Below are 27,190 nucleotides of genomic sequence, written 5' to 3' on the forward strand. Positions count from 1 at the left end.
GCTGGCTGCTGGCTGGCTGGCTTTTCCCCCTCCTGGATTCAGACACGCTTATGGGGGAACACCTGACATTCCCGACCCAGACACCAACCAATAACCGCTGACATTCCTCTGCCTCTCTCTCTCTCTCTTTCTCTCTCTCTGTCTCCCACAAAACAAAACAAAACAAAACAAAACAAAAAAAGAAAAAACAAAAAAGGAAAATAAGAGGAGAAAAGTGAAATGCCAATGCAGAGCGGAAAGCCGAGCGTCTGGCTGCCGTCTGTCCTCAACACAGCTGTGTCTCTGTGCTTTCACTTCTCACTTCTCCCGGGTTTCTCCACTGTCAGTGCAGCAACCACGCTTCTTTCTCCTCCCTGCCTTCGTGTTCCTTCTCTCCCCCCTCCTCTCCTCTCCTCTCTTCTCTCTCCTCCTCTTTTTTTTTAATCCCTACTCTAATTCAGGGAAAGCCCTCCCTGCCTGAGCTCTGACTTCCCCCAGCTGAGTAGCAGTGCTCTCTCTTTCCACAAAAAAAAAAAAAAGAAAAGCAAAACAAAGCAGGATGGAGGCTCAGGTCCCTAATTCCTCCATACGCGTAACTCCCTCACATACACACTGTCAACATCAGATTAGCCGCTAACCTACTTGTGGCGCACAACCTCCCACTCCCCCGCAGAGGCTATAAATACTCATCTATCCGTTCTGTGCATTGATCCTATCTGTGCAGGGCAAGCAGGCAGCACACAACGGTGAGACTAATGAAGGCGCTAATAGGAGAAGACACTGAAAGACAAACGCTGTGTAGAGTCAGACAGAGAGAGAGAGACAGAGGACTGTGTGTGACGTGCGGGGTTAACCTGGACCTGAACGCAGCTCCGCCTCCACATCAGCTGCCGAGTACGACTGCAAACCATGATGGTTTTACAGGAGTGGATGATATGGAGAATATCTGTCATGATATATGTTGTGATATTTATATCATGAAAACGTTCACTGTTCAGTGATACAGCTGCAAAAGTCCGGGTTTGGATAATCAACAGACTAAATAAATTAGAGCTGAAACAATTAGTCGATTAATTGATCATTTGGAAGAAAGAAGAATAAAATTTACTTTAATAGTAACAAACAATTAAAGGAAAAGTTCAACATTTTGGTGATTAAAATTGATATCACACAAACACATTATGGAGCTGTTGTTTTTATATTTTTGTTCGGCTGCGGATTAAACGTGTTAATTAATGCTCTTATCCTCAGTACAATCTATATATTTTCCCCTATGCTGGGAAAATACAACACTGCGACCTCTTCTTAAGTAGCCTATAAATCTTTTTATCTCCAGAGGAGTGTGGTGAGGAGAAGAAGGAGGCCAGACGAGTTTTAACTTGTTAGTTTAGTTTACTGAAGGATTATTGACAACAAGGCAAATTATTTCTAATGGTCTGATGCTCTCATAGACAAATATTTATTCACGAATATTTAATTTTCAACCTGCTCGGCCACAGCTAAAGGTCTGAATACAAGTTGTGGTCTACAAGTTGTTGGGTCTAGATTAATGGGCAACGATGGTGGTTTCATGCATTTAAAGTTAAATCTACAACATGAAGTGTGGAGAAAACTGAAGGGGTCTGAAAACTTTCATCGCTCGCTCGCCGACCAAGGCTGTTCCCCATCTTCACTGATCATAACACCCACACGCACCATCAGACACACAGCGACCGAACTGCAGCAACACCTGCACACTCTGCTGAGCCTCACTGTTAGTCATGCCATGCACATGGAAAATAAAGCCAGAGTTCCAAACAATGCCTGGATTTCATTTTACAAGGCACACCTGAACCAGAGCCTGAGTCACACACCGACGCCCTGCAGGTTCCCACAAACAACTTATGACTCTCTCGCACAGATTCACATGGCAGCAGCTTCTTTATTTTTATTTAAAATGTGTTTGGGGTGGTGGGGGGGGGAGGGGCAGTGCTTTGAGGTTTAAAAATATAACCAGTCACCCATCTCCCTCAGCGAGCGCTGAGCTGTTAGAGGAGGGTAGTTGGGAATCGTCGCAGCTCAGAATTCCCCCAGAGTCTCTCCCACCCGTGAGGCATCGGGAGCTCAGAAACCCCCCATCTCTCCCCATGGCAACAGCGGCTAAAGGAAGAGATGGCCCGCGTTACGCAAGAGGATGTAGCTTTGCCAACTGGCAGGCACCCCTCTTCTCCTCCTCCTACTCCTCCTACTCCTCCCTCTTGCACATATTTTCACAGCCTCCCTATTAACCCTCCTTACGTTTGTCCCCATCGCTCTCTTAACCTGAAATCATTCTTTCACGCTCTCTTTCACACCTTCAGCTCTGGCTCTCTGCCATCCACATCCCCACTTGCCTCCTTCTCCATCCTTGACTGCAGCTTTGCCCCGTTTTCATTTTCGGTGCCTGTAGAAACACTGTGCTGCTGCTGCTGCTGCACGGCTGACCAGCTTCCCATTTAGAAACAAAAAAAAAAGAAAAACCCAAGCTATTTCTTCTGACCTGATACTCAGCTTGACACAATCGCATGATGGAGGTCTGATGTGACCGCTTGACCCCTCGGAGGGGAGCAGAGCACAAGTTTCGCAAACTCAGACAGTCTTGGTTTCTGCAGGGTTCATGAAGCTAAGGTCAAGACTCTGTGAGGCATTTTCAATACCACACAGGATGAAAGTTAATACCTGTTTTAAAACCAATGTGGCTGTTGTAGGGACAACATCGACCCAGGTGACGGAACTGCAGAACCCGTAGAGCCCGGAAGTCGTGCTGCAACACGAGCAGGGTCGGATTTTGATTGGCTTTATTTTAGCCGATGCGGTCGTAACACCGATCGCGATCAGATACGGAAACATTTCATAACTAATAAAAGAAATATGAGACATTTCCAACTTGACTCTAAGACCTGCAGATTACCCTGCACTGGGCTTCCAGTTCTCACACCTGACTGCCACCTGTCACTGCTGTCCTCGCTCCAGCACAGAGCCGAGTATGGCCGACAACCTCCTGACCTCCGCTATAAATACGAGTGTGCGTACAGCATTGTCCGTCAGCCAGTGTGTACGTCTTTAAAATATTGACCTGGCCTCGCTGACCCTGCTCAACCTTCCTCATGACTCACTCACTGTTTGGGGGCTTTCAATCTTTCACCATCGACCCGCTGGAATCCACTGGGTCCGGCCAGCCAAGAACACCCACCAGCCTCCCCCCACCCCCGCCGCCTTCCTCACCCCCACACTCCTCCTCCCCTGATACTGACAGACACTTCAGGGCACACAGCACTGACTTCCTCCCACTCCTCCTCCGCCTCCTCACTCAGTCAATACCTTACAAACACACACAAACTGCACAGATGAAACAACATATTTCCTGCCGACGGCAACTGGCCTGCACAAGCAGTGAGGAAACGATCAAAACAAAGAGCCGAGTTTATGAATGAACAGGCAGGGCTTCGTGATGTGAGGTGGGGCCCCTGTGTGTTTTTTTTTTTTTTTTTTTTTAAGAGGCCCTACAGAAGGAACTTGTTTGCTGACATGCAAAGGGTCCACTGATTCCCGTAAAACGCCCTCAGTCTGGAGTTATATTGCTTTCAGCTCCATTATTCAGCATCCTGCTTTCTGCTGACTGACTACTGAAGCCTGCGTGTCCCCAGACTCTGACTGAACCTTTACATGAATGTATGCATAACTCACAGACCCAGAAAACGAGGCCACGGCCCAGGCTCAAGGCTGGTCCTGTAATGAGCAAAAACTGGCACAGATTATAAAAAAATTTAGATAAATTAGATAAATTTAGACTTTTTTTTTTTAGGCAAACCTCTGGTAGAGCTGCTCAACGACATTTAACACTTGAAAACTTTGGCTTCTATTTGAAAATGCGCACATTAGAGCTTATCAACAATTAGTTGATGAAACAATCACAAAATTAATCTGCAGGCATTTTTTTAACAGATTGAGAGGACCAAGCGATTAATCGAGAAAACAGCGGGCAGATTATATGATAATGTGAGAAACCGTTGCAGCCTCAGCCGACAAAAGACGTGTTTTTTGGGTTTGTTTTTTTAAGTAAACGCAGACTTAATTTGAAGGTTTAGTCCGGAGCTGGAGCCATGATGTGGTTATCTTAGCTTAGCATAAAGGGGGGAGGGGGCAGCTAGCCATGTTGTGCCCACAGTGACAGACAAACATCTCTAAACCTCAGATGCCTTGTTTTTGGCCCAACGTGTAACATTTGAGCAGAAGCAGACAAGATGTTTTGCTAGCACTGCCATCAGCAACTATTGTCTCAGCTGTGCTGTGTCAACAAACACACAGCAGAATATCCTTCGCCGCACAACACAAAAAGGTCTGCTGCACTTTTCTCTGATCCTTTCAAATTGCTTGTTGTGCTGCTAAATGCACAGCCTCCTTAAAATTTCCCCTCTGAGCTTCTTCACTTTCCACACATCGCTGAGTGTTCAGGGGAGGGAGGACAAAAAGCAGCCTGAAAGGCCCAGTGAGGCGAGGCGATGGGATCATCTCTAATGGAGCAGAGAATTGTTGTGTGGAGATTTTTAAGAAAGCAAACTGACATTTCTTCTGACGGGGTCTTCGATGTGTCGCCTGTAAGCAAACCACCGTTCCCACGGGGCCTGGGAGTTAGTCATTCCCCTGCCTGATGCATGTGAATCTCAAGAAGCACAACCACACAGCTGCGCTCTGATTGGCCGGTGTGCAGCAGTGATGATGGCAGACGTCCCACGCAGCAGAGAAACAGCAAGTGTCAGTGTTGATAAATACAGCCCACGGCCTGACCTTAAGGAAGCCACACAGGCAACCTCTGCCTTCTCATCCGTCTGCCCACCTGCTCTCTCCTCCACCTCAACATCTGGTGGGCACAGCAGCAGAGGGCCTGTCGCTTTGAGTCAAGGACAAGGTCTCCTGAAGGCTGAGCAGAGACTTTAATGCAATTCATGATCTTAAATTCACCATAATGCGCATAATCGCTGAAGAAAACGCAGCGCTGTCCCAGATGCATGCACGTCTGAGCCTGCAGAATGAAGACGCTGACAATGAATTAATTACACACAGAGCTACTATGTCGCTGCAGCAAACTGCTCCCATTAATACTAACAGCAGAGTGGGTGTGTCCATGAACATGTAGAAAGAGGAGTCAGAGTCAGCAGCTCTTCAAACAGCCTTATGAATCAATGCATGATCTGAGCACAGCCCGACTGGACCAGACGAACTCTGACTCTCTGAGAAATGATGATGAGGAGAGCGAGGGAATCGCAGTGCAGTGTTTTTTTTTTTTTCCTCTTCTTCTTTTTAACCAGCTACAAATGTCTGAATGTACCTCCGGGCTTGTCACTCATGGGACAGAAGGGGAAACAGCGGCTTTCCCCACCAGATCTAAACTGACATCCACACAATCGGCGATGTTATGCAGCCACCTCCGCCCGTTTCTCAGTCAAACCTCACTGCTCCGCACCCTGCCAGATACTCGGGGTTGAATTGACAGTATTGTTGCTTTCCCCCCTGCTCTCAGAGCTGTTTCGTCTTTTTTTCCCCTCCACCCTCCTCTGACAGCACGAGTGTGACTCTGGTTAAGGTCACCTGCTGCGAGGCTGGCGAGGTCCTCCACTTCAGTCCTTTTCAGACGTGGGAACACGTAGCATTGCTTCAGCAAGCTGCTGAAGTGACGGCGTTTTGTCACTCAGAAACAGGTGTCTTTTCTATGGCTTCACAAAGTGTGTTTCCATCCACCTGTTTTTTTTTTTGGTGCATTTACAATCTGAGCTTAAAACAAACCAGATCAAAAACACTGGAAATTGAAATAAATTGCATAAAAATATTGCAGAAAAGTTTCTACACTTGACTGCGGTGGAAAAACGTGTGTATCTATAACTCGACTGACTGTCGGCTGAAGACACATAAACATCAGATCTGTGTGGAGCTAAATACGTGGAACAAACATAAACGTTATACTTCCAAGCTTTCTACACTGTTTTCCTTCGTTTGAGGTTTGACATACTCTTCTTCTGCTGTGGTTTAATGGCACCTGACTGGAGAATTAGCACTACCAGCTGTTTATTTTAAACCAAACTATATTCAAAAGTTTATATGAAGCTAATGCAAGGCTTTATACATCCAGATTAGTTTAATCGAGTGGGTGTGTGTCAGAGGTTTATTAGTATACCATTTCCTCTTCACTGCAGCTCAATAAGGAAAGAGACCAAAGTGAGACTCACATTCCTATCTGTAATAATCCTAACTTTCCTCGATTGTTACTCCGCTTTTACCAGTTTTCCCTGAGCTTTCTTTCCCCCCCCCAGAATCCTTTTCTGCCCTCCATCGTCTTGTTACCCCTCTCTCCCCTCCCTCCACATTCGTAGGAGGTTCCAGCAGTAGGACACAAGGCACAGCACCTGCAGACCGAGACTCATGCTGCTCTGTTTCCCTGGCAACCCCTACATTGGGCTTTGCTTGTGCAAACCATTAAGCAATGCCAGCTCTGCATAGACACACACACGCAGCTGCACACATACTTACACACACAGCAAAGCGCCCCCACACAACCACCCTTTTAAGTGTTTCCGGCTGGCCAACGTTAGCTTCTTCTTTTTTTTTTTAATTTGAGCAGTTTTTCCAAAGGTTTATTTATTTATTTATTTTAACCTCTAACTGCAGCAGCTTAACTGGCGTCACATTTTCCCCACAATCATAAAAAAAAAAGGACCCCCTGGGAACGAGCAGCCCCCGTCTAACAGAGGCAGGTTTTGTTGGGGCATTTCTCTGCAGATGACATATATCCTCAGTCACTGTACATAGGAGCTCTCCGCCCCCTCGATGTGTCATGAGCACATCTTCGAATAATGTGACATCCAGCTCCAGCATCGGTCCTGTTTCTCCACCGCGGGGAGAATTTCTTCCACTATTCTGGGTCCCTGTGCTGACGTGAGCAGAGGCAAATCCTGCCGGCCCCCCGCCCTGTCCCCCCACCACCACCACCACCACGACCACTCATCATTCCCGCTCCAACGCCAACGCTCACCTCTCTGAGTTGCCAACATCAATGCTGCTCAACCAAGTTTCCAGGAAGTGGCTCTGCAGGCTGCAAAAGCGCACCTGTGGAGGAGAAAGGTGTTTGTGTGTGCGAGTTGGTCACCGTTCGTTAGCTCCAATTTAACTCGGCCCGCCTGAGCCCTTCATTACTGCCTCCGTTTGAAAAGTTTAAGCCCAATAATTTGACTGATTGGGCAGAAGCCCTCGTTACTGACCCCAGGACACAAACACACGAGGCTGCAAACAGGCAGGTCATCTGCTCCTCAGGGGGGTTGTACGTAAATGGCAGAGTGGGTGGTGGGATGACGGTAACAGACACACACACGCACACATCTGCCTGAGGTATAAAAAAAAAAAATGAATGATGCCTTGATCATTTGTAGAACATTTTGTCTCACAAGAAAGTACATCGCTGCCTCCACAGAGCGACGCTCGCAGCACAGACGAGAAGGTGCACGACTTAACGAATGAAGACACACACAAGCACAGACGTACGTGCACACGCAAGACCTTTGCTGCACAAGCAGGCGGGTGGTGTTAGCTGCGGTATTAGTCACCAGTGTCTCATAAACAGAGACAGAGTTTGACAGACATTCAAACTGAGAGTGTGAACAGAAAATGGTTTTAGGTGAGGTGGGAGAAAGAAAAGCTAAAGTTAAAACACGGACCTGATATAACACCGTCTTTGTGAGCAGTTTTGAACAGAGCTGAAACATAATTAGAAATTATTTTAATAATCGATGAGTGGTTAGTAGCAGCCAATTTGAGACAATGGAACAATCAAATGTTTTTTTTCTATTTCTGCGTAAAAATAGACTTTGAACAATCAATCGATTACTAAAAGAGTTGACATAAAAAAAAATAATAATAAAATAATAATTACATCCATTTGAAATCCTGACAAATTAGCCCACTGACAAATTGGTTTCCCCAGAACCAGATGTTACCAGGTGTTAGGGAGGTTCCCGTCTTCGCCACCATGATGTAGCTACCCTGAGGGCTGACTCGTGAAGGGAGTGACCGCCCTCCACTTAGCCAAAGGCCAAGGTGATTTAAAAACATTGCCATCTGTGAGATTCTCCTCACAATCAGAGTTCACGGAAAATGGAAAAAGGGTGCAAGTTCCTGGCTCTGATAATCACATTTTCCATCGTCAAAAATTTATTTAGCCGTGTCTGAACTATGAGCTGATGTGCCTGCCATTAAAGCCAGCACACAGTGAAAAAGCACTGAAGTATATGCTTTTATTCCTCCGTTAAAAAGAAGGAATAGACATTAACCCACATTTCAGGATGGCAAAGTGAGCCTTTTTTTTGCACCATATTCAATTTCATTCACACAAAATATGGCCATAAAAATTCCTCCCTCCCTCCGTCCCCGGTCCCTCCCTGTCCCAGCTCTGCCTCTCTGTCAAAGTGAAAGCTTCTCTGAGGTTACCACCAAGTTAAACAGACATCCCTGAACTAGTTTCAGCCTGTCTGTTGTAGTTACTGTTGCTAAAACCCCGGTTTATTCCTGCCTCTGGGAGAGAAGTTCCCTTTGTGTGAATCTTGCTGCATTCACACACTGTAATTTGAAGGGACTGTACGGAAACACTGGTCTGGCCGCCTAAGCATGACACAACATGTAAAAATCCATTCGCTGAGGCAAGGATGTTAACTCTTTCTCTGCACCTCTCAAGGCATTTACATAAGCAAAATGTTTTTTTAATTAACAGTCTAAATCACAGCAGTGCTCGCTCATCACCTTACAGCACATTTAAAATCGAACTGAAATGTAAATTCTTCCTACTTTCTGTGTATGGAAATATAAAGTATAATCTGTATACACTCCATTTTTCAAAAGAGGAAAAAACCTACAAATGACATTTAGTTCTCTTTTTCTCAAAGCATTCGTTACTGTATGCAGTGTTTTCATGACATCTGTCTGTTCATAACATTCAACATTTGGGAAGACCTGCTGTGCTGTTAAATTTGCATCGACAGCCAAAGTGAAACTGGAACTCGAAACTTCATTCAAAATCACTTTGACATTTTTAACTATGCTAACGACTAAAACTGCAGCCTTCAAACTTTAAAGCCGTTCTAACCAGCCACTCGCTTCACATGGTTAGATGTTTAGATAAAGGAGTTCACTGAAAAAAATGTTGAAATGTCATTGTTTATTTAACGCGTCTCAAACCTTTGCAGGTCAAAATGTCACAGCACGACAAAAGAACCAAGTTGAGGTTGAGAAGTTAAACCAGCCCAAACTTTACCAGCTGCACCATTTAAATAATTATAATCCAGTATGCACATTATGTGCAGTATGAACAGCACAGCCATCGTCAGAACCAAACACTCCCACCCACTGAGACTGAAACACTAATTTCCCACCCATCCATCTATTTCCTATAGCGCTTACCATCTTAAGGGTCACGGGCGGGGCTAGAGCCAATCACAGCCGACTTTGGGCAAGAGGCAGGTTACACCCGGAACAGGTCGCCAGTCTATCACAGGGCTCACACATAGAAACAAGCAACCATTCACGCTCATATTCACACCTATGGACAATTTAGAGTCGCCGGAGGGAACCCACGCAAGCACGGGGAGAACATGCAAACGGCACACAGCAAAAGCCCCGAAGCTTCTCGACAGATTTTCATCATTTACACTCAGATCTGTGCAACGCAAACAGACGCTGAGGCAGTGGTGTGGTACAGGAGACCCCAACCATGGTCTGACTGTGGCATTGAAAGGGATTTGGAGAGGAGCTTCACAGCAGCTCCGACATGACTCACAAGGCAAAGAGCTGACAGAAGAGGCCTCTGAAACCTCTCTGACCTTCATTATGAGACACTTCTGAGGCCTCAGTTCTCTTCAAAACAAATCCACTCAAGGCCATAAAAGCTTGTCTGCAGCATTAAAGCAAAGCAAACCACTGTGTGTCCAGTGTGGGGCCGTTTCTGAGGTTAGTGCATGTTTATCCACAGTCAGCACTGTGGTTAAATATGCACGGTTGATCATTAGCAGGAAACTGCTGTCGGTTTGTTGCAAATCACTGAGGCGGCGAGAAACAACACAAGACCTCGACTGTCTTCATGCTACCAGATTTTGGCTCCTAAAAAAAAAAAACAATTCTGCACCTGCTTAAAGCGTAAGAGGCACATTAGACTTCTGAACATTAATCAGCCATCAGGTTAACGTAATAAGAAACGCAAACTTTGTTTCTGTGCGTAAACATCCGTGTCAGCACAGTGAGGGATGTTGGAGGGATGGGAAACTCCGTCTCAGTCTCCCTGCATCGGCTTTATAGGGTAAACATTTTCCACCTTGTTAAATGCCCACCCCCACCTCCCCCTACCCCTTTCACTGCAGTTGTTCACCATTTATCACGCAGCATGTTCTCTGCTAACCAGACCTGTTGGGCTCCGGTGCAAGGAGCCTTTTATAAGACAAGAGGAATGCAGAGTCAGTTCTATAAACACTGGTGTCGCTAACAAGTCTGGGCATTTTCAGGGGCACTTTGAGGAGCGGGAGAGAAAAACCAAACGCCACACAGACGGACGCCAGCAAAGGCATTGTCTGGATGAAGTCGCCTCCAGCAGGAGGAGAGAGGAAAACTGACCGCAGACACTGAACGCAAGACGAAGAGAGTGAGAGTGAAAGCGGCTCAGAAAGTTTAATAAACTACAATCATTTCTTAATCGGCAGGTTTTAACTCCACACAAATGGTAACCAACATTTTAGTATTTATTATTCATAAAAACACACAAATTCCTCATCTCACTACATTTTATTGCCACCTATGCTGGTGTATAATACATGCTTCGCTTTTATAGAGTTCATAATGTAAGTTATTATCTACAGTGTTAGAGATAAAGGTATCAGCTTTTTGCAGGTGTATCGGTGTCGGCGTGTGCGTTGGCTGAAAACACAGACTGTAATGCAGAAAATTAGGTTTGTGGTAATTCACAGCGTCATCATTACATGTTCAACTTTTCAAACTTCTGTTATTATTATGAGCCTCAAAAGTCCAACACAGCCTATGTCAGGAGATTTAATTTATACTGTGCACCTGTTACTGAACTTATGCGGCTGTGACGCTTTTTGAACAAAGTTTATCTCGTCTTACAAAAGAAAAAGCTTCGATATTTATAATCAGTTTCCTGAACGCAGATCAGTGTCAGAATAAACGCAGAGACAAAAAATCACGAGATACACCAGTCAGTTTGTTTTTATTTCAGTAAGTACAGGAGTTTATGAGAAAATACCAAAGCTTTTAAAAAATCTTACAAAGAGAAAAGACATTTATTTATCCACCCCAAAAACTAACAACAAATTGTAACTGAAATCAGGTTTTTTAAGAAATCATGCTGACAGATAAACAGATAAGACCTAAAACAAAGTCCAGAGATAGACCAGATCCTTGTCTGCCTGGACTATCTGACTGATTTACACCTGCCTTCACCTGTGTTGGAGTGAAGGCAGCTAAGAAAACGATTGTGTTGAAGATGCTGAAGATCAGAGAGGAGGTCGTCCTTCATCGCTGTGACGCCATTGCACCCAGGGTGAACTACATCATGCTGGTGTCCACACTGACGTTGGTCCACATTGTCTGTACCGCACTCTGGATGTGGACGACTTGTGGTTATTTTATTCTGAAGGAAATCAGAAAAGTGAAGTTAAACTTGATGTATTTCAAAGTCCAAATAACTTGCATAATGTAATGTGATGTGGATTTTAATGGAGGTGTACATGCAGTTTTTTGGTTAAGAAGGAATTTATCAAAGAAAAAAGCATTAAAAAAGAGTTTGTTTTGTTTTTCTAGTCACAGTCGGTGAATATTGATGTTTTAACCTCCTGTGTTCTGCTTATTAATGTTAGAGCATGAGGGTCCCTCTTCTCTATCGTGTGGTTTTTTTTTCTATATTATTGTAGATGTTCTAGATGCAGATGTCAAAAAAAGCCAAAAAAAACAAAAAGATAAATATCTCTTACCTTTTTGTCGCTCAGGGTCTTCGGTGGCACGGAAAGATGGAATTTTCAAAAGGTGATTTCACACTTTTCTTTCGCCTTTTTCCGCGTCAATGGAAACAAATGCTCTAAAGATCTTACAGCTACAGACTTAAAAATAATAATAATATTAAATACATCAAAATCGGAGGTGAACTTTCATTTCTGGAGTAAATCGCTGTATTTAAAAGGTGCTTTTTTTTTTTTTTTTTTACACTTTTATAGCAGGACTTAGGTAGTCCAACAGTGATGGCTTCCTTAACAAGTTAAAACTGTACAGTCTGAAAACTTAGGTTTTAAAGCTGATATAGAAGCAGGTGTAATTTATATGTGGAACAAAATGTTAAATGTTTTAAAGGTACATGAACCACAGGTCTTTTTTTCTGCTTCGATGGAAACCCCCCTGGGGTAAAAAAAAAAAACAAGTTGGTGAAAAGCTGTGTGGGTTTGCATAGGTGTAATGTATGTCTGGTAAGTTGGTTGGTTTGAATGCATGGGTCCCTGAATGCATCACACAGTTAATCTCACTTTTAATCACTGAGAAACTTTCATGACACAGAAAACAAAGTTGGTGAGATTATACTGTTTAATTTGAGTGAAACTACCTTTTCCTGCTGTACATATTAGGAGGGGCATTTATCCTATTTATTTATTTATTTATTTATTTATTTATTTATTTATTTATTTATTTATTTATTTATTCATTTTTTGAGTGTTCAGATCATTTAAAAAATGATGATGTGAAATACTGGAAATACTGGAGTTCACAACAAAAGAATTCAGGGATAGTTTGAAGATTTTTTTTTTCATTCAATTTATGTGAGAGGCTGCTGCATTATGATCCTAGTAAGATTCATTATATTTATCTGAGATGACTTTCTTGCTAAACCCACACTTACGGTGTATTTGCAATGAAACCACAGCATTACAGTTACAGTTATATTTTTATGCAAACAAAAAAACCTTTCACGATGCCCCTACAACAGTAAACCACATCTCGACAGCACTGTGACGTTATATCAGCGAAACAATATAAGACAGAATAAACACGGCACAGTTAGGACAAAATCGAGAGGGCGGCACGGCGTCGAAGTTCGTGACAAAACCAGACTTTTTAAGCGCTGCTGTTGGTCGAGAGCTGTCTGAACCTGATCCAGACCCTCTGACACAACAGATCGATCGGCCCACAGACAAATAACTACAGGACGCTGCACAGGGTAAAGGAAACCACCTGGGAAAAGGATACAGATATTGTGGAGGACATGGACCAGGAGAGAAAAGAAATAATAATAATAACAATAGTTATACAACTCAGCCACGTGGACGTGGGGTTGCTGCAGCGCCCTCATGGCACCCCACTGCCTCCCCTTGGTGACAGGGCCTTTGCCGTGAGCATTATCTTATTATGTGTTTCTGCTGATGTCCACAGAGACTGAGAGTGTGTGTGTGAAGGGGAAAAACACTGTGTGTCCCTCCAGAGCTGCTTAGAGACCAGCTGTTTGAGAAAAGTAAATAAAGACTCAGAGGAAGGGGACAGGAGTTCCTAACTTCCTGCATTGTTACCCACAACCTGCGTCATCAGATCATTCCTCATGGTGCACACAAACACAGACACACACAGACACACACACATAGATACATACTGCAGCACTTTAACTATACACTGACGAAGCTGGGTTAGAAAGTATCTGGAGCCTGCTGCAAAAAACGGCCTTAAACGTTGATAAAATGTTTGTGAAATCAAGGCTTGACTGAAGCTTTTTACCCCGTTCACCTTTATTTTAATGAGCTGTCAAGTTTCGTGAATGAATCTCACAACTGTCCCTCGAGGGTAAATGATTCATTGAGCACCTGAGAGCAGGGTTTTCTTTCCTTAAGTCTCAGGAGGAAAAAAAAGAAAAGAAACAAAAAAGAGGATCAGAAAATAACAAAGTATGCGGCTTAAAACAGTGGACGATTCCTCTGTTGTTCTGTTTACAGTATGTGACGGTTTATTATGATTCAGATTAAAACACAACCAGGAATGCAATCCAGCAGTAGACCAAAGGATTCATCAAAAACAAAACAGACTCGCAGTTCTTTCCTCTCGGCCGTTTGTTTTGATCTGCTCACTTGTTTCTCATTCCTTCAGTTACACACTGAATTACCGGTTTATTTAGACACACTTGTGCAATCTACAACCATCCAGGTGTTTCTAGATGTTTTTCTCATTGGGGCTGGGTGATGGTCCATGTTGTGCAATGGGCCTAAACTCAACGAAAGACCAGCATTTAAAACACAATTTAACCATTTAAAAAAATATATATATCTATGAAGGAGCGATTATTACTTTTCTTTTACAGTTGCTCAATATCAGCCTCATAAAGTAAAGATACATTGCAGGGCTGTTGTGTAAAATAGAAGTAGATTATAATTACTTTTTGTTTTCAGTAAAGTTCACAGTGGGGTTTCTCTTGGAAAAAATGCATAATTGCATATGAAATATTTAATATAAGTAAAGATCATTTCTTATCGTCGCTCACTGAAGGTTTGATGTAGAACTCCTGCTGCAAGTTTGTACTCGTACCCTCCTCCACGCTCCCTTTCCCCTCTCACACAGTCACCAGCAACAACAACGTGCTGCATTAAATTCATCTGATAGTTGTCAGCAGTGCTGCCAGGTCGGGCTGGTGTCTGTAAAACAATTCATTCTTTGTGTCCCCCGACAGGACCGAGTGTGTCAAGTCCCATTTCAGACGAACGGGAGGGAAAATGTTTGTGTGGCTTCTTTTTTATACCAGAGTCAGACCACTGCCAAACCTCCGAGGCAGAGAAGAAGCTTCCCATCATCCAGCAAAAACTCAGAAGACTGTAAATTAAATCAAATATCCCCTTTGAGTCTGTGCTAAGATTAATTATTTCTGTGTTATTAAGCAGATAAAATACTGTGTTAAAGGCTTGTTTAGCTTCAAGCAGAGTGTTTTTAAAGCTAGTCTTGGGCATTAAGCATCATCATGTGATAGCTTTAGTGCAGTGTGAGGAGGGTTCTTTGAGTTTCCAGGAAAAGACATTCTCCACAGCAGAGCTGAGTTTAAGCATGTGATATCATGCCATGCAATTAGCATTTCCTGTCTGATGAAGGAAACGCCTTGAGTGCGTGCCCGGGAGGAGAGGTGCTAAACTGGGTCAAAAGGCACAACAAGATGCCAAACAAATGTCTCAACAGTGTATCAGAAGACCATGAAGCGGGGTGAGCACTCCTCAAAACATATTGAGAAATTTCACCAGAACTGGGGATGGCAAGTCGCATCAAGTTCAAGTCGATCTAACGTCAAGTAGAAAGAGACTTGAAAATGACAGACAGATGCAAAACGACCACAAAGAGACGCAAAACAGCATCAAGCATAGGTACAGAGTGCTGCAAAACAAACACAAAGAGATGCAGAAGCATGACAAAGAGCAGCAAAAGCCACAAATCGATTACAAAGTGACGCAAAACAACTGCAAAAAGATGCAAAACAACGACAAAAGAGACACAAAACGAGTACATTCAAAAGTCTCTCCTCCTGACTTAAGAATCGTCCATCCCAATCAAATTACTGCAATCAAAACACTCTTCTCAAATCCATTTCTTTTGCCCTCAAATAAAAGAAGTCCCAGAACACTGCTGCAGCAGCTGCAGGGCTGTCTGCACCTCGAGAAACAAGGGAACAGTCACCATCAAAAATAGAATCAAGGATCATTTGGCCGCGGTTTCTCTCGTCCTCCGTTGGGTGATGTAATGTACTGTTCTAAAACTTAATTATTTATGTTGTTTGGCCAAGTAAGCTGAATGAAAAAAAAAAACAGCGCACAGGAAGTGTTTATATGATAAATAAACAGAGGGACTCTGGCTTGCTGCTCGCAGACATGAGGAAATCTGCTCTGTGGATCGACTGCTGGGGAATGGCAGTGATGCACATTTTCACACCCAGCATGTAACGCTGCAAATTCAGAGATCTGTGAACTGCAAACGTCTGTTGACACGTAAATCTGTCAATTTTCAACATAACACGAAATCCCTCAAGCCAATTGGTGTTCTGTATTAGCATGGAAAGATGCTGTAACTTCAATATGCTTCAATGTGCTGTTATAGCCGATCAGTTCCCTGCGTTTGCTGCCGCAGGAGGTTCATTTAAGATTCGCCTCTTTTGTCTCAGATTAGCCTGTTTTCTTACTGGTGTTAACACCAAATATTGCTCGAAATCAGCGTCTGCACTCGAAACCTTGGCCTTATCAGATGGGAGACCACAGCCACTGTATGGCCACATTATAGCCGCCGAGGGAGATCAGTGACAAACCATTCGGCCACAGCCCCTGCTGTGCGCTAACAGATGCATTTACAAAGACAAATAAAAACTAGAACAGCCTGTGTTCATCCGTGATCTCAGGAGAAAAGCTAAATCATTGAACCAGAAACCAGAAAGATGCTGGGATATGATGGGATCTGTGGCGTGTTATTGTTCATGATAAAAGTTTTAAAGTGTTAGAAGTTTTTGTGCAGTGTTCATGCATTTTCTTCAGTAAATAAACAGCAGCATGACGCGTGGATGAAAGTGAAAGTTACATCACTGCTAACTCCATGTTGAACAGGTGGGGGAGGGTCAACTATGATGGTGTCAAAGTGCTTTGGTTGTAGCAGGTCAGGGGCCTGTAGCAACCAGCTGAATGTAAGTTTGATCCTAAGTTTGAGAGTAAAATCATCACTAACTGCCGCGCTGTAGCTAGCTAGCTTCACGCCGAACTCCACACTCTGTTCAGCTGCACCATCTCCACGCTTTAACTTAACTGAGATGATGGCGATCGATGCCTCACTCGTTTCTGCAGCAAAGATGGCGGGGGCACGTTTTCAGTCGACATGAATTCACTTCCTCTGTGGCAGCAAAACACGTTACACGATGCTTCAGAAAATCCTGCAGGTTAAACTGTGATAACCAGCCACTTTTAAGGTGGACTAACTCTGAAAGACTCACCATAAACGGACCTGAAATATCTGATGTCTTAAGATCTAAACACATTGTTTAGATCTTAAGTATAAGATGACAACAACTTTTAAAAACCTAATTTACAGAGAAAAATATAATTTGTACCAAGGTGAGGATGACGTATCGCAATCTAATATGTTCACATTAGATCAACAACAACAAAACTGTGTGGAAAACTCACATCTCGGTCAAAAGATTTTGCCAAACTCAGCACCTCAGCAGCAGCATTACATTCACCCGCTCAAAGTTCTATCTCAGCTTGTTTGGCACAACCTGTTTTCACAGAGCTACGTGACGTTCAGAGTGAAGCTTTCTTTGAACACACAGCTGATACAATAGGCCGAAAAAGGCCTGTGTGAAAAGACGGCAACAGCAAATGGGCGCAACACAACCAATCTTGATGCCGAAGCACCTAAATTAGTATCAGGAGCTAGAGAAACCATGAGAATGTACCACAGCGTAGCCACAGGAGACCACCTGCTCCTCTCATCCAAAACACTGTCTGTCTCAGTCTACCTTAAATCTTTCTGTGACAGCATTTCATGACACACCAGAAGGAAATAATGACACTGTTTTAAGACAAATATATGCAGTGATCTAACTGCTTTGTGGTCAAAAGAGGCAGCTGAGACCAACATCCAAACCAACAAGTTCATCAGCTGACAAGAAGTACAGTTTCAGAAAGCACTGCAGAGAAAGTTCCGGCGTTGCAAACTCACCTTTTAAATTTTTCGGGTTGTTCTGCTTGGTGCGCGGCATCTTTCCGCCTCGGTTCACAGGTGCATCTTGGAGAAAGTGGATTCAAACGCTGGACCTTGAGATGAGCCGACTCCTGAACCACAGTCTGGGTACATCTGCAGGGGAGAAAAAAAAAGGCACACACATATGGAGTGAGAACCAGCTAAACATGAACTCCACAGATCAATAAGGCACTATGTCGGCCTTGCAGTGTGTAGTCTCCCTCTGCTCTCACTTGGCAGCTGTCTGGGAGTCCAGGACAGAGCCGCTGATTGAGTTTATTCCTCAAACAGGTGCCCCGGCCAGACTTTTCATTTCAGGCCCTCTCCTCTCTGAGCTGCTCTGTAATAATGTGCAGTGCGGACTCAGGCTCCTGTCTGCTGTCAGTGGGAGGAGGTGAAAATATGTTCTCCCCCCTATCAATATAACCTCTGCAGCAGCTGCTATCTGCCACTCTGATCTCAAACAAAAGACAGAGAGGTGGAGGCTCGGCTGTTGTTTATGGGAAACGACTGACTGACATGTCAGCGGCTGATACAGAACGCCTTCTCTTCGCTGTGACAAACGTCAGCGCAGATGACGAATGATGCAAACAGGGAGGTCCTGTGTGTGCCCGTGATGAACGCCCGGGGGCTGCAGGGCGACCACGCAGAAGCTGCGAACAGAGAAACCTCCCAGCTGAAGTTAGATCACTGCAGAAAGTCAAAACATAAAAGGAGAGCCGTGACTGAACCCACCTTCACAGGGGAATTGTTTTCAGCCTGAGGTATTTTGATGACCTTTCATTAGAAATGAAAGCCTGGAAGCTTAATACAGGTTTCATGCAAATTCTGGTTTGGCAGCGGCAACATGAGGCAAAAAGGTGGGTGCTGCAAGTTAAATGTTACCAAGATGTCAAACCCACAGAGCTGCAGGAGCTTTTGTGAGATGCCTGATACGGGCCGAGAACCACAGAAGAAAAAGCTCACCTCTGCACAGACAGGAAATCATGAATAAATATCTCTTCTAAATCATATTTTTTTAGGTTTTCCCGCCCTTGCATCATCTCCACCATGTCCCCACAACACCTCTAACCCTGCTGGAGCAATGCCCGCTGCAGTGAGCAGCAGTGCTTCAGGAATCAGCCTTTGTTTCCCCTCACCAATATTACATAACACTTACTACAACTGGATGATGATGGGTTTTTTTTCCCTCTCTCTCTCTCTCCAAACACTTGGTACATGTGGCGCTAGAGCAATGACATCATCTCACGGTGGATTTCGGTATTAGACTCACGGCGCGCGGCGCCTGCACCAGGTCGCATCAAAACACATCCAGGTCGACCTGAAGTCACGCGACAGAAACACGAAGAGACCCTCACCTGGCTCCTGCAGCGGCGCGCGGCGTTTTGTCTCAGCACAGGTTCGACGGCGCGGGTGAGGCTGGCGATGGAGACGTGCACATTTTCTCCGGCGTGCGTGCGTGCGTCCGTCCGTCCGTCTGTCTGTCAGTCAGTCAGTCTGTGCCAGCCCGTCTGCTTGTCTACGTGTGTGCACAGATATTTGAGGAAACACCCTGATACTGACAGGAGAGCGGTGATTCTGCGCTGTAACGCTATGTGTTCAGCCCCGTCGGGCTGGAATGCACTTGCAGGTGACTAATGATTTCCGCTTACACCTGAGGATCAGCCTTAAAGCATTATGTAAAAGCAGAGCAGCGGCGGCGGCGGTCAGTGCACGCACAGTCACGCACGGACGGTGTCTGAGAGTGTGTGACATAATTAATAAGACTGTTTAAATACCAGAAAATATAAATATACAGCGGTGCAGAACAGGTTTTTTAAAACATATTTCTGCCCACGCTGCACGGGAGGTTAGCGCCAAGATCATCGCTGGCGATTATGATAAACGCAGCAGATTGACAGATTTAATTGGGATTTAACTGCATGCAATGAAGTCAGCAAAAACAATGCGTGGGAATAGCGTATTTTGTGCCCATTGCAACACGTGAACGCCCTGTAAGTGAGGGAGGAGCCAGGGAAAACCCCTTCGCTGTCTCTGCAACAGCGCTCGACTGGGACGCTTCCCCGGATCCAGCAAAAAAAAAAAAAAACAAAACCCAAAGCTCCAGCCTGCACACATGCACAATTTATCACAACACAAGCAGCGACGGCGAACACAGTCGAGGTGACACAAACGGCGTGGGGCTTACCTACGGAGCAAAAGAGCAACAAAGAGCGCACCGGGGAGAGCTCAAGTTGGCTCCCAAAGAGCACGGTTTGCTGCAGAAGTCCTCACAGCTCCCAAAAAAAAAACGAAAAAAAAAAAAAACACTGCGCCAAAAAAAAAAAAAAAAACAAAAACGGCCGGCTCCCCTCACCCCCCGCCTCTCCCCTACTGCTTTCAAAGTTGACTTAAGATACCCTCTCAAAGTTCACGGCGAGCCGAAACCGGACGAGAGAGGCACACGGCGGACAGCGATAAAAAGCATGTCCGACTCTGTGAGGCTGCAGCTACCGACAGCGACCTATATCACAGTGACAGAAACCCGCTCCGGCAGCGGCTCCAGCCTGAAACACACGCAGGAAAAAAGCGAAACAAGCGCAGCCGAACTGAATTTATTCATACTCACAGGTGTAGTTTTGGCTATTGTCAGGGTTGTAACACACCTTTGAGTGTAATGGAGGGGGGGGGGGGGGTTCAGCTCTATATTTTCTCCCTTCACCTTGTCGCTCACTTTCTATTGCAGGAAACAGACAGGCCCACTGACGTCAACGGGGGTCCCGTCTCCGCCTCCCAGCCATGGGGTGTCCTCTGCGGCCAGCGGGGGATTCCCGACGGCCGCTCCGCCGCCACCGGCCCCCAATGACTCCTCGTCCTGACACCGGAGCCGAAAATTTCACCCTTCGTCTTCCGTCGTATTAGTCCGACTACACGTCCTCCTCCGCCGCCACCTCTGAGAGCCGTTTCTAGTCCGCTAATGAGGAGCCGTAGTTCGTGTCGTTTGTCGTGACCCCCCTCCGGCCGGACCCCCCCCCCCCCTCTCCTCTGCACATAGTTTAGGACTGACGGTTTTCCCGGAGGTTCCTTGTTGTCAGGTCACGTTGTGCCCCTCCGCCACTACCGACCGGGCTTTCCCATGCACAAACCCGCAGCGGGGACGTAACAGTAGGTCTTTCTGCGCCGGGACCGCGGCCCGCGATTGTTAATAACAAAGACGGGTGAACTGTGGCCTCCGCTGGTGTCAAATAACCACTCGTATAACTGCAACTCAATAGTTCTCCCAAAGCACGGTTAATTTTTTTTTTTTAATGGGATTTGTCTTCCCAAATAACCACGTGCTCGACCTGTAAATTTCCAGGGTTTCACCGAGTTAAAGTGAAGAATTTTAAAGACATTTTCAGCGCCACATACAAATGCAATTCAATACCTGTTGCCCAGTAATACCGGCTAAAGCTTTCAGGGGTGTGGTATAACCCAGGACTATTTACCAAATGCATGTGTTTACTGGTGTATATTTCACTTTTGAGCCAGCGCTTCCTGCAGGACGTGACAATAATAAATAATAAGATCATCGGTTGATCACTAAACACGACCTGGACCTGGGTAAGCAGCAGAAAATGGACGAATGGGCAAAATACATTAACAAATTAAAAAGGAAGGTATTAATTAAAAGGTCAAATATGAATCATGGGTAAGGTCATAGGTCTAAAAACAATAATACTGGGGATTTTCCAACCAGTATTTTTTTTTAGAAGCACATAGGAAAAACATTTTATCACTAACATTACTGCCAACTGCAGGATAGAACATGTATTTAAGACCTTTGGAAATGAAATTTAAGTCTCTGTAATACATGTGAGGGACTTGCACATACCCGGATATGCTCAGGTGGGTTTCGGCTTCCCAGGTTACAATATTACAGTCTGTTAACTTATGTTGATTCAGTTGCGAGCTCGTTGAGCTCTCTGACCTTTGTCATGAAATAAATTTTCCGCAGTAGCTTTCTTTGTGCTTGTTTTCTTTCTCCTTCCTGTCTTTTCTCTTTTGGTTGCCTGATTTTACATTTTAAAATGACATGAATGCTTCAGAGTTCACTATATAATATATAATTTATATATATACACAATTTCATGAGATAAAAGCAAACTCTCTGCTGCAGTTCCACCATCCCCCTCACTACACCTTTGTTTGCACCTTAAGGCTGACATGAACAATATTTGTAAAATGAATCTATGTACTTTTGTCTGTTAATAAGTTGAAACCACACAAAATACACAAATCTACACACTCAAGTCAAAATCTATGTTTGAAAAGACAGTACAGAGTGAAACGTTTGGTAATGTGTTAGGTAACGTTGTGAACTCACACTCGCTTTTTTTTTTCACTTGTGTTTCCCCAGCTTTAACTCATATTTTCCACAGTAGCTGTTGTCAAAAAGCTGTTGAGCCTTAAAGCTAAAGACAAGAAACCTATGAACACGAAGGGAAATTTTATTTCTTGCTCAGTTTCTCCTTTTCTTTCAAAGAACATGTGACAAGGCAAGGCCACCCCATACTGCAGCGTGCCCTCACAGCCCACTCAATTAAAAAGAAAAGTCTGCACTGCAAAATAATTTACTTTGAAATAGCCTATTGTTATTTGATTGTATTTAGTTTTTTTGTTTGTGGCCATGTTTGTATTAACTGCAGCCGAAGAAACAGTGGAGGATGCCTGGGTACACTGCTGTGTCGAGTGCTGAGACACTGTGTTGTTATTTATATCCTGCATTGCTTGAACTGTGGCCACCTTCAGTGTGAGTTGGTTCACCTATGACACATCAACAAATGAAAAAGGTTGTCCTATTTTTTGCCATATACTCAATAAGAAGTTTGAGATACAGTAAATGTGTAAATTAATTTAAAGTTTTCATCCAGTAACCAGCTGTTTGGTGAGAAATGTGTTAGCAAAGCAACATGCAATGAATAAATGTTAACAAGCATGAGAAAGAATCACAGTATAATTAGCACACGATCGACAAGCTTTTTCAATTTCAAAAAAAAAAGGCTCAGTTGTATTGGATTTAATCTTAAGTGTAAGATTACCCAGATTTTAAAACTAGCCTGCAGCCTGAACAGTTTCTGATTTTTCACATCAAGTCAGTAGCTGCAGCTGCTGCGCAAAAAAAAAAAACTAGCTCTGAGAAACACTGTCATCCAAAGAAACTTTACTGCAGTGAGGCAAATCTACCCATTAATAAGTGATTGTGTGACAGCCGCCCACCATCATATCACAGGCTTCCTGCAGTCTGCAGAGTGGGACTCCTGGCTCAGTCGAGCTTTATGACTCACCTGTTTCAACTGCAAAAACTTTAAATGGCACATTTGAATAGCGGAAGATTTTTTTTCCTCTGCATGAACAAGAACGAGATGTTGTCTTTTCACAGCCAGAGATCTGAACATTGATTGGGGCTTTTATTTTGGGGGGTGTCAGAAGACTTGATGCATCTAAGGCTGATTCAGTTCCTCTCTTTCATGTACAACAAGGTGTTTGTTTTTTTGGCAATTAACATCCTCTAAAACGGCAACCGTTGTCACTGATACTTCACATTTTGCTCACTTTTTCACTACTGTCTGTACACCCACATAAAATTTTGATGTTTTTTGGTTTTTCAGTGCAGGAAGAAAAAGGAGAGGAAGTGTGTGTGTGTGTGTGTGTGGTGAAAACCTTTTTACATAACCACATTTTTCCTGAGAAGACAGCTTGTTTGGTTTGAGCTAATGCAATGCCAAGAGCAGAACAATTGTTTATTAATTGAGCCCTCAGCTGCCAACCCCGTTAGCCGAAGTCAATGTGAGTGCAGATCAAATCAGAGTTTTCTGTGGTTGGAGCTGGACTGGAGCCATCTGTGTCTTCAAGGTTCAGCACAAATGTGGCATTGCTCTAGACGTGTTTGTAGATTTGGAGTAATGAAATTTAGGGGCCCTCAGTTCTCTGTTATTCAGCCGCTGCTTTCTCTCTGAATAATTCACCTCTTGGATAAATTGTGTTCAGTCATTGAATTAATTTCCACTGCTGCCTTGATGATGCTCAGCTGTATACCTCATAAAGGCAGATGATCACACCCATACTAATAAATTAGAGGGTTCCTTGGTCGCTGGGAAAAACTGGGCGTCACATAGCTTCCTGCTTCCTAATTGACCGAGTTGCAGCTTTAGTTACTCTGATTGGACAATCGCCGTTTGGAGTCATGGTTTAACTCTGAAAAAAACAGGTGCTGGTCATAGTGTCTGTTCTACATAGACACCATTTGATAAAGTGACAGTAAATCTTGTGTTCCTCCATGTTTTCACTCTGTGTTATTCTGTTTCTCCATAGTTTGTTTTTACCATCATTACTTCTGAACATATTCCATCTGTTTCATGAAGCAGGATCCTTCTTCTGTTGCTCCTCCTGAGGTTTCTTCCTCTTTGTGAGTGTCTCATTTTGAACAGATTGTAAAACTTCTCAAGGTGATTGCTGATTTTGGGCCGTATAAATAAAAGCTACAGGACGTGACTTGGCCCCTCATGCTCTAACATATTAGCTTTCCGCCTCAGGAGTGGTCTGAAGGTCAAATGTTCTCCTTTTCTGTCTAATTCTTGTCTCTCTGAGTATCTTGAGGGATTTTTTTTTTTGAGCCAAAAAAAAAAGCCACCGTTTAGATCCCCTGACATTCCCGCACTCTGCCATGTCAGTGAAACCTTTGTCAGTGCAGCAATAATAATCACAGTTTGGTCATATTAAAAGAAGGGGACTTCCTCAACTGCCCCCATAGCAGTGTTAGTAAAAGGCAGCAGGGCTATTAATATCCTGGAGTGGATAGAGAAAATAACCACAGCTGCCCAGCAGAACTGTCCTCCTGAACAATGGCCTCTTATGTGAAGGGAAGGCACGGCTGTTTGTGTCTCTCTGTAACCGATGTTCATGGGGGTTCTTGTGCTGTTTTTCTATATTTGTTTCCCTTCATATCAAAAATAGATATTTATTGAACGCGACCTTGCAAAGAAAGAGAGTATTCATAAGGGAATGCCTTGAGTGTCCTATTTCTCTTGGCACACAGTGAGGCGTTTGGATAAAGACTGATGTTGCTGAAGTATTTATAGGGTGGCGTCCTTTCATCCCTTTTTTGTTTGTTTGTTTGTTTTGCCATTCACTTCCTCTTGCTGCTGATATGCAAGGAACCAGCCATGAAAAAAACCATATATAAATACGTTACAATGGTCTTGGCACACAAGCTGTCCTGTGCAGATAAGCTCTACCTTATACACATATCACACAAGACAGTTTTCCATTTGAACACCATCACAGAAACCAGGGGCAGAGCACAAACAGCCACTTGCCTCCCTAACAAACTATATTTCAGGATTTTCAATTAGAGGTGCCACGCACGGTTGTAAAAGGTAAATTATGAGGCTATAATGTCTCCTGCTTTCAGTGTAATTTGTATCTATAAAGGATGTTTTTTTTTTTTATTATCAGTGCAACACGGGTGCAGAGATAGACTGCAGTTTTAAATTTAACTGCTATGCACCGGTTTAAGAAAAATATCTGTTTCCTCATATTCTCCACAGCACTGATAAAAGGCAGGGTGTACACATTGCTGGATGCTTTGTTTACACCGCACCATATGATGTTACATAACTGAGGCTGTTGCCATGGTAACGGCAAGACTCCACCCTCCACCCAACCACCCTTTAGACACACATACACACACAGTATAAACACACACACACACACACTCCCTGCTCAGGCAACAGGACATTCTCCGGCCACATGACTTGACCGGTTGATTTAACGCCCTCTGATACACAGTACTAACGAGATGGCCTCTCTCTGGAATACGGAAATGCTGCTCCTGAGAGATGTTTTACAGTCACCAGGAGGGGAAACATCTCTATGATGGCTCACCCCGGCGTTGTTTGATAAACAAATTAAACATTCACCAGATTTTACTACCAGCACTGTAACAATCTGTTATTTATGGCCGTCCATCAAAGCACAAGCAACACAAATATGATGCAAGTTCTCACCCAGGTTGCACAGTACAATGTACGTGTTGTCAGCGGCTGAATGGCAACAGAGTGAGTCAGTCTTCATTACTTTGTGTGAGCAACCAGCTCCTCTAGATGAATTCAAGGTCGGGAACTCACTCCTGCCTTCCTGAGCTGTGCAATAACATCAACAGGCATCCCCATACAAGAGCTGTCTCTTTGCGTTGAGGGGCACAGCGCTGAGGACTCTCTCGGCTCTCAAGGCTGTCTCAGAGCTCCATTCACACGCCATCTGACGGTCCATCGAGCCGGCTTCCGGGATAGATGGCAGAAATAGAAGCTTAGGGCTGGGGCCTTCCCCCGCTGCTGTATCTGTCAGCAAAATGATCAATAGAAAAAGGAAAATTATTTTTACCTTTCTCCAGTTTTTAAACAGAGCAGTGTAAGAGAATAAAAGTCGACATCTGCAAAGCTTCTTTATATTTTCGGTATGAAGGCATGCCAGTCACATTTAACTCTAACTTTATGGAATATTTTGTGATTTTTTTTTTTGTGTCATCTGTCTTTATATATATATATTTCAGTATGTCACAAAGCAGTGAACTAACTGACTCTATTTTATACAGTGTCCTGCTGCTGACATGGCTAGAAATGTTACTGCATCTTATGAGTAGAGATCTAAATCTGTGGAAATTAACTTCAGCACGGTTCAACTGAATTTTTTCTCAGAAAATTAAAGCAGGTAGAGGTCAGGTCGTGCTGGATAGACCTCTGAATGTTCCTTCATATTGAACAGGCATGTGCATAACCTGTTTATGGCTGGTATGCATGTTTTAGAGCAAAAATAGCATCCTCACATACACGTGAATAAATGAAACCATGAACTGTCAAGGTCCTGCAGACATCTCTCAGCACACAGAGATCATAAAAACTAGTCCCAAAGCACTGAGCCGGGCACAGATCCAGAGACAGTTATCAGTGAAAAGAAGTGAAGGACAGCGTGTATTATGTGTTTGTGTGAGCAGACATGATCGTTGGCCCTTAGAGGGAGAACATCTGACAGTATCCCCATGTCATCCATCATGGCTGTGCAGAGCTGTGCAATGAATACATGATGACAAGTCAGAGAGTTTCAGCTGCCTTTGTTTCACATCTAGACATATGCAGCGCAGGATAAGGTTACACAAACTGTGTATAATTGTGTGCATGTGTGAAATGAGTGAGAAAAAAAAAGGCAGACATTTAGGCCTATTTTAAATGGAGATTTTATTTGTGTAAATCTTCTTGGTTAAATTTGGAATCCACTCAAGCTAAAGCCAGTTTTAAGGCCGACCCTAAGCGTCGTACAGTATGTGGATTTGATGTTTAATCAGCGGAGCAGAAGTGGAAAGATGTCGGTGACTGCGTTAAGTGAGAGATTTTACGCCCTA

The 27,190-nt window shown here is 44.0% G+C and overlaps 1 protein-coding gene across 5 annotated transcripts in view; it reads right to left on the bottom strand.

The window, feature by feature from the left end:
* hivep1 (HIVEP zinc finger 1) overlaps positions 1-20,500 on the bottom strand; it is an 82,828-nt gene extending 62,328 nt beyond the window's left edge. For 2 of the 5 annotated variants that reach the window (XM_041053330.1, XM_041053325.1), the window contains exons 1-2: positions 20,381-20,500; positions 17,752-17,886 (exon numbers count right to left, since the gene is read on the bottom strand). In XM_041053330.1, coding sequence (XP_040909264.1) covers positions 17,752-17,791 — 40 coding nt within the window. In that variant the 5' untranslated portion in view covers positions 17,792-17,886; positions 20,381-20,500. Of the gene's footprint in view, positions 1-17,751; positions 17,887-18,005; positions 18,127-19,130; positions 19,167-19,960; positions 20,050-20,380 lie in introns of those variants that run through there. The other 3 variants (XM_041053326.1, XM_041053327.1, XM_041053329.1) reach the window with 3 other exon arrangements.
* Positions 20,501-27,190: the final 6,690 nt, after the last annotated feature.

This window comes from Toxotes jaculatrix, chromosome 13 (genome assembly GCF_017976425.1).
Source record: "Toxotes jaculatrix isolate fToxJac2 chromosome 13, fToxJac2.pri, whole genome shotgun sequence".
In the NCBI taxonomy this organism is placed as follows: domain Eukaryota; kingdom Metazoa; phylum Chordata; class Actinopteri; family Toxotidae; genus Toxotes; species Toxotes jaculatrix.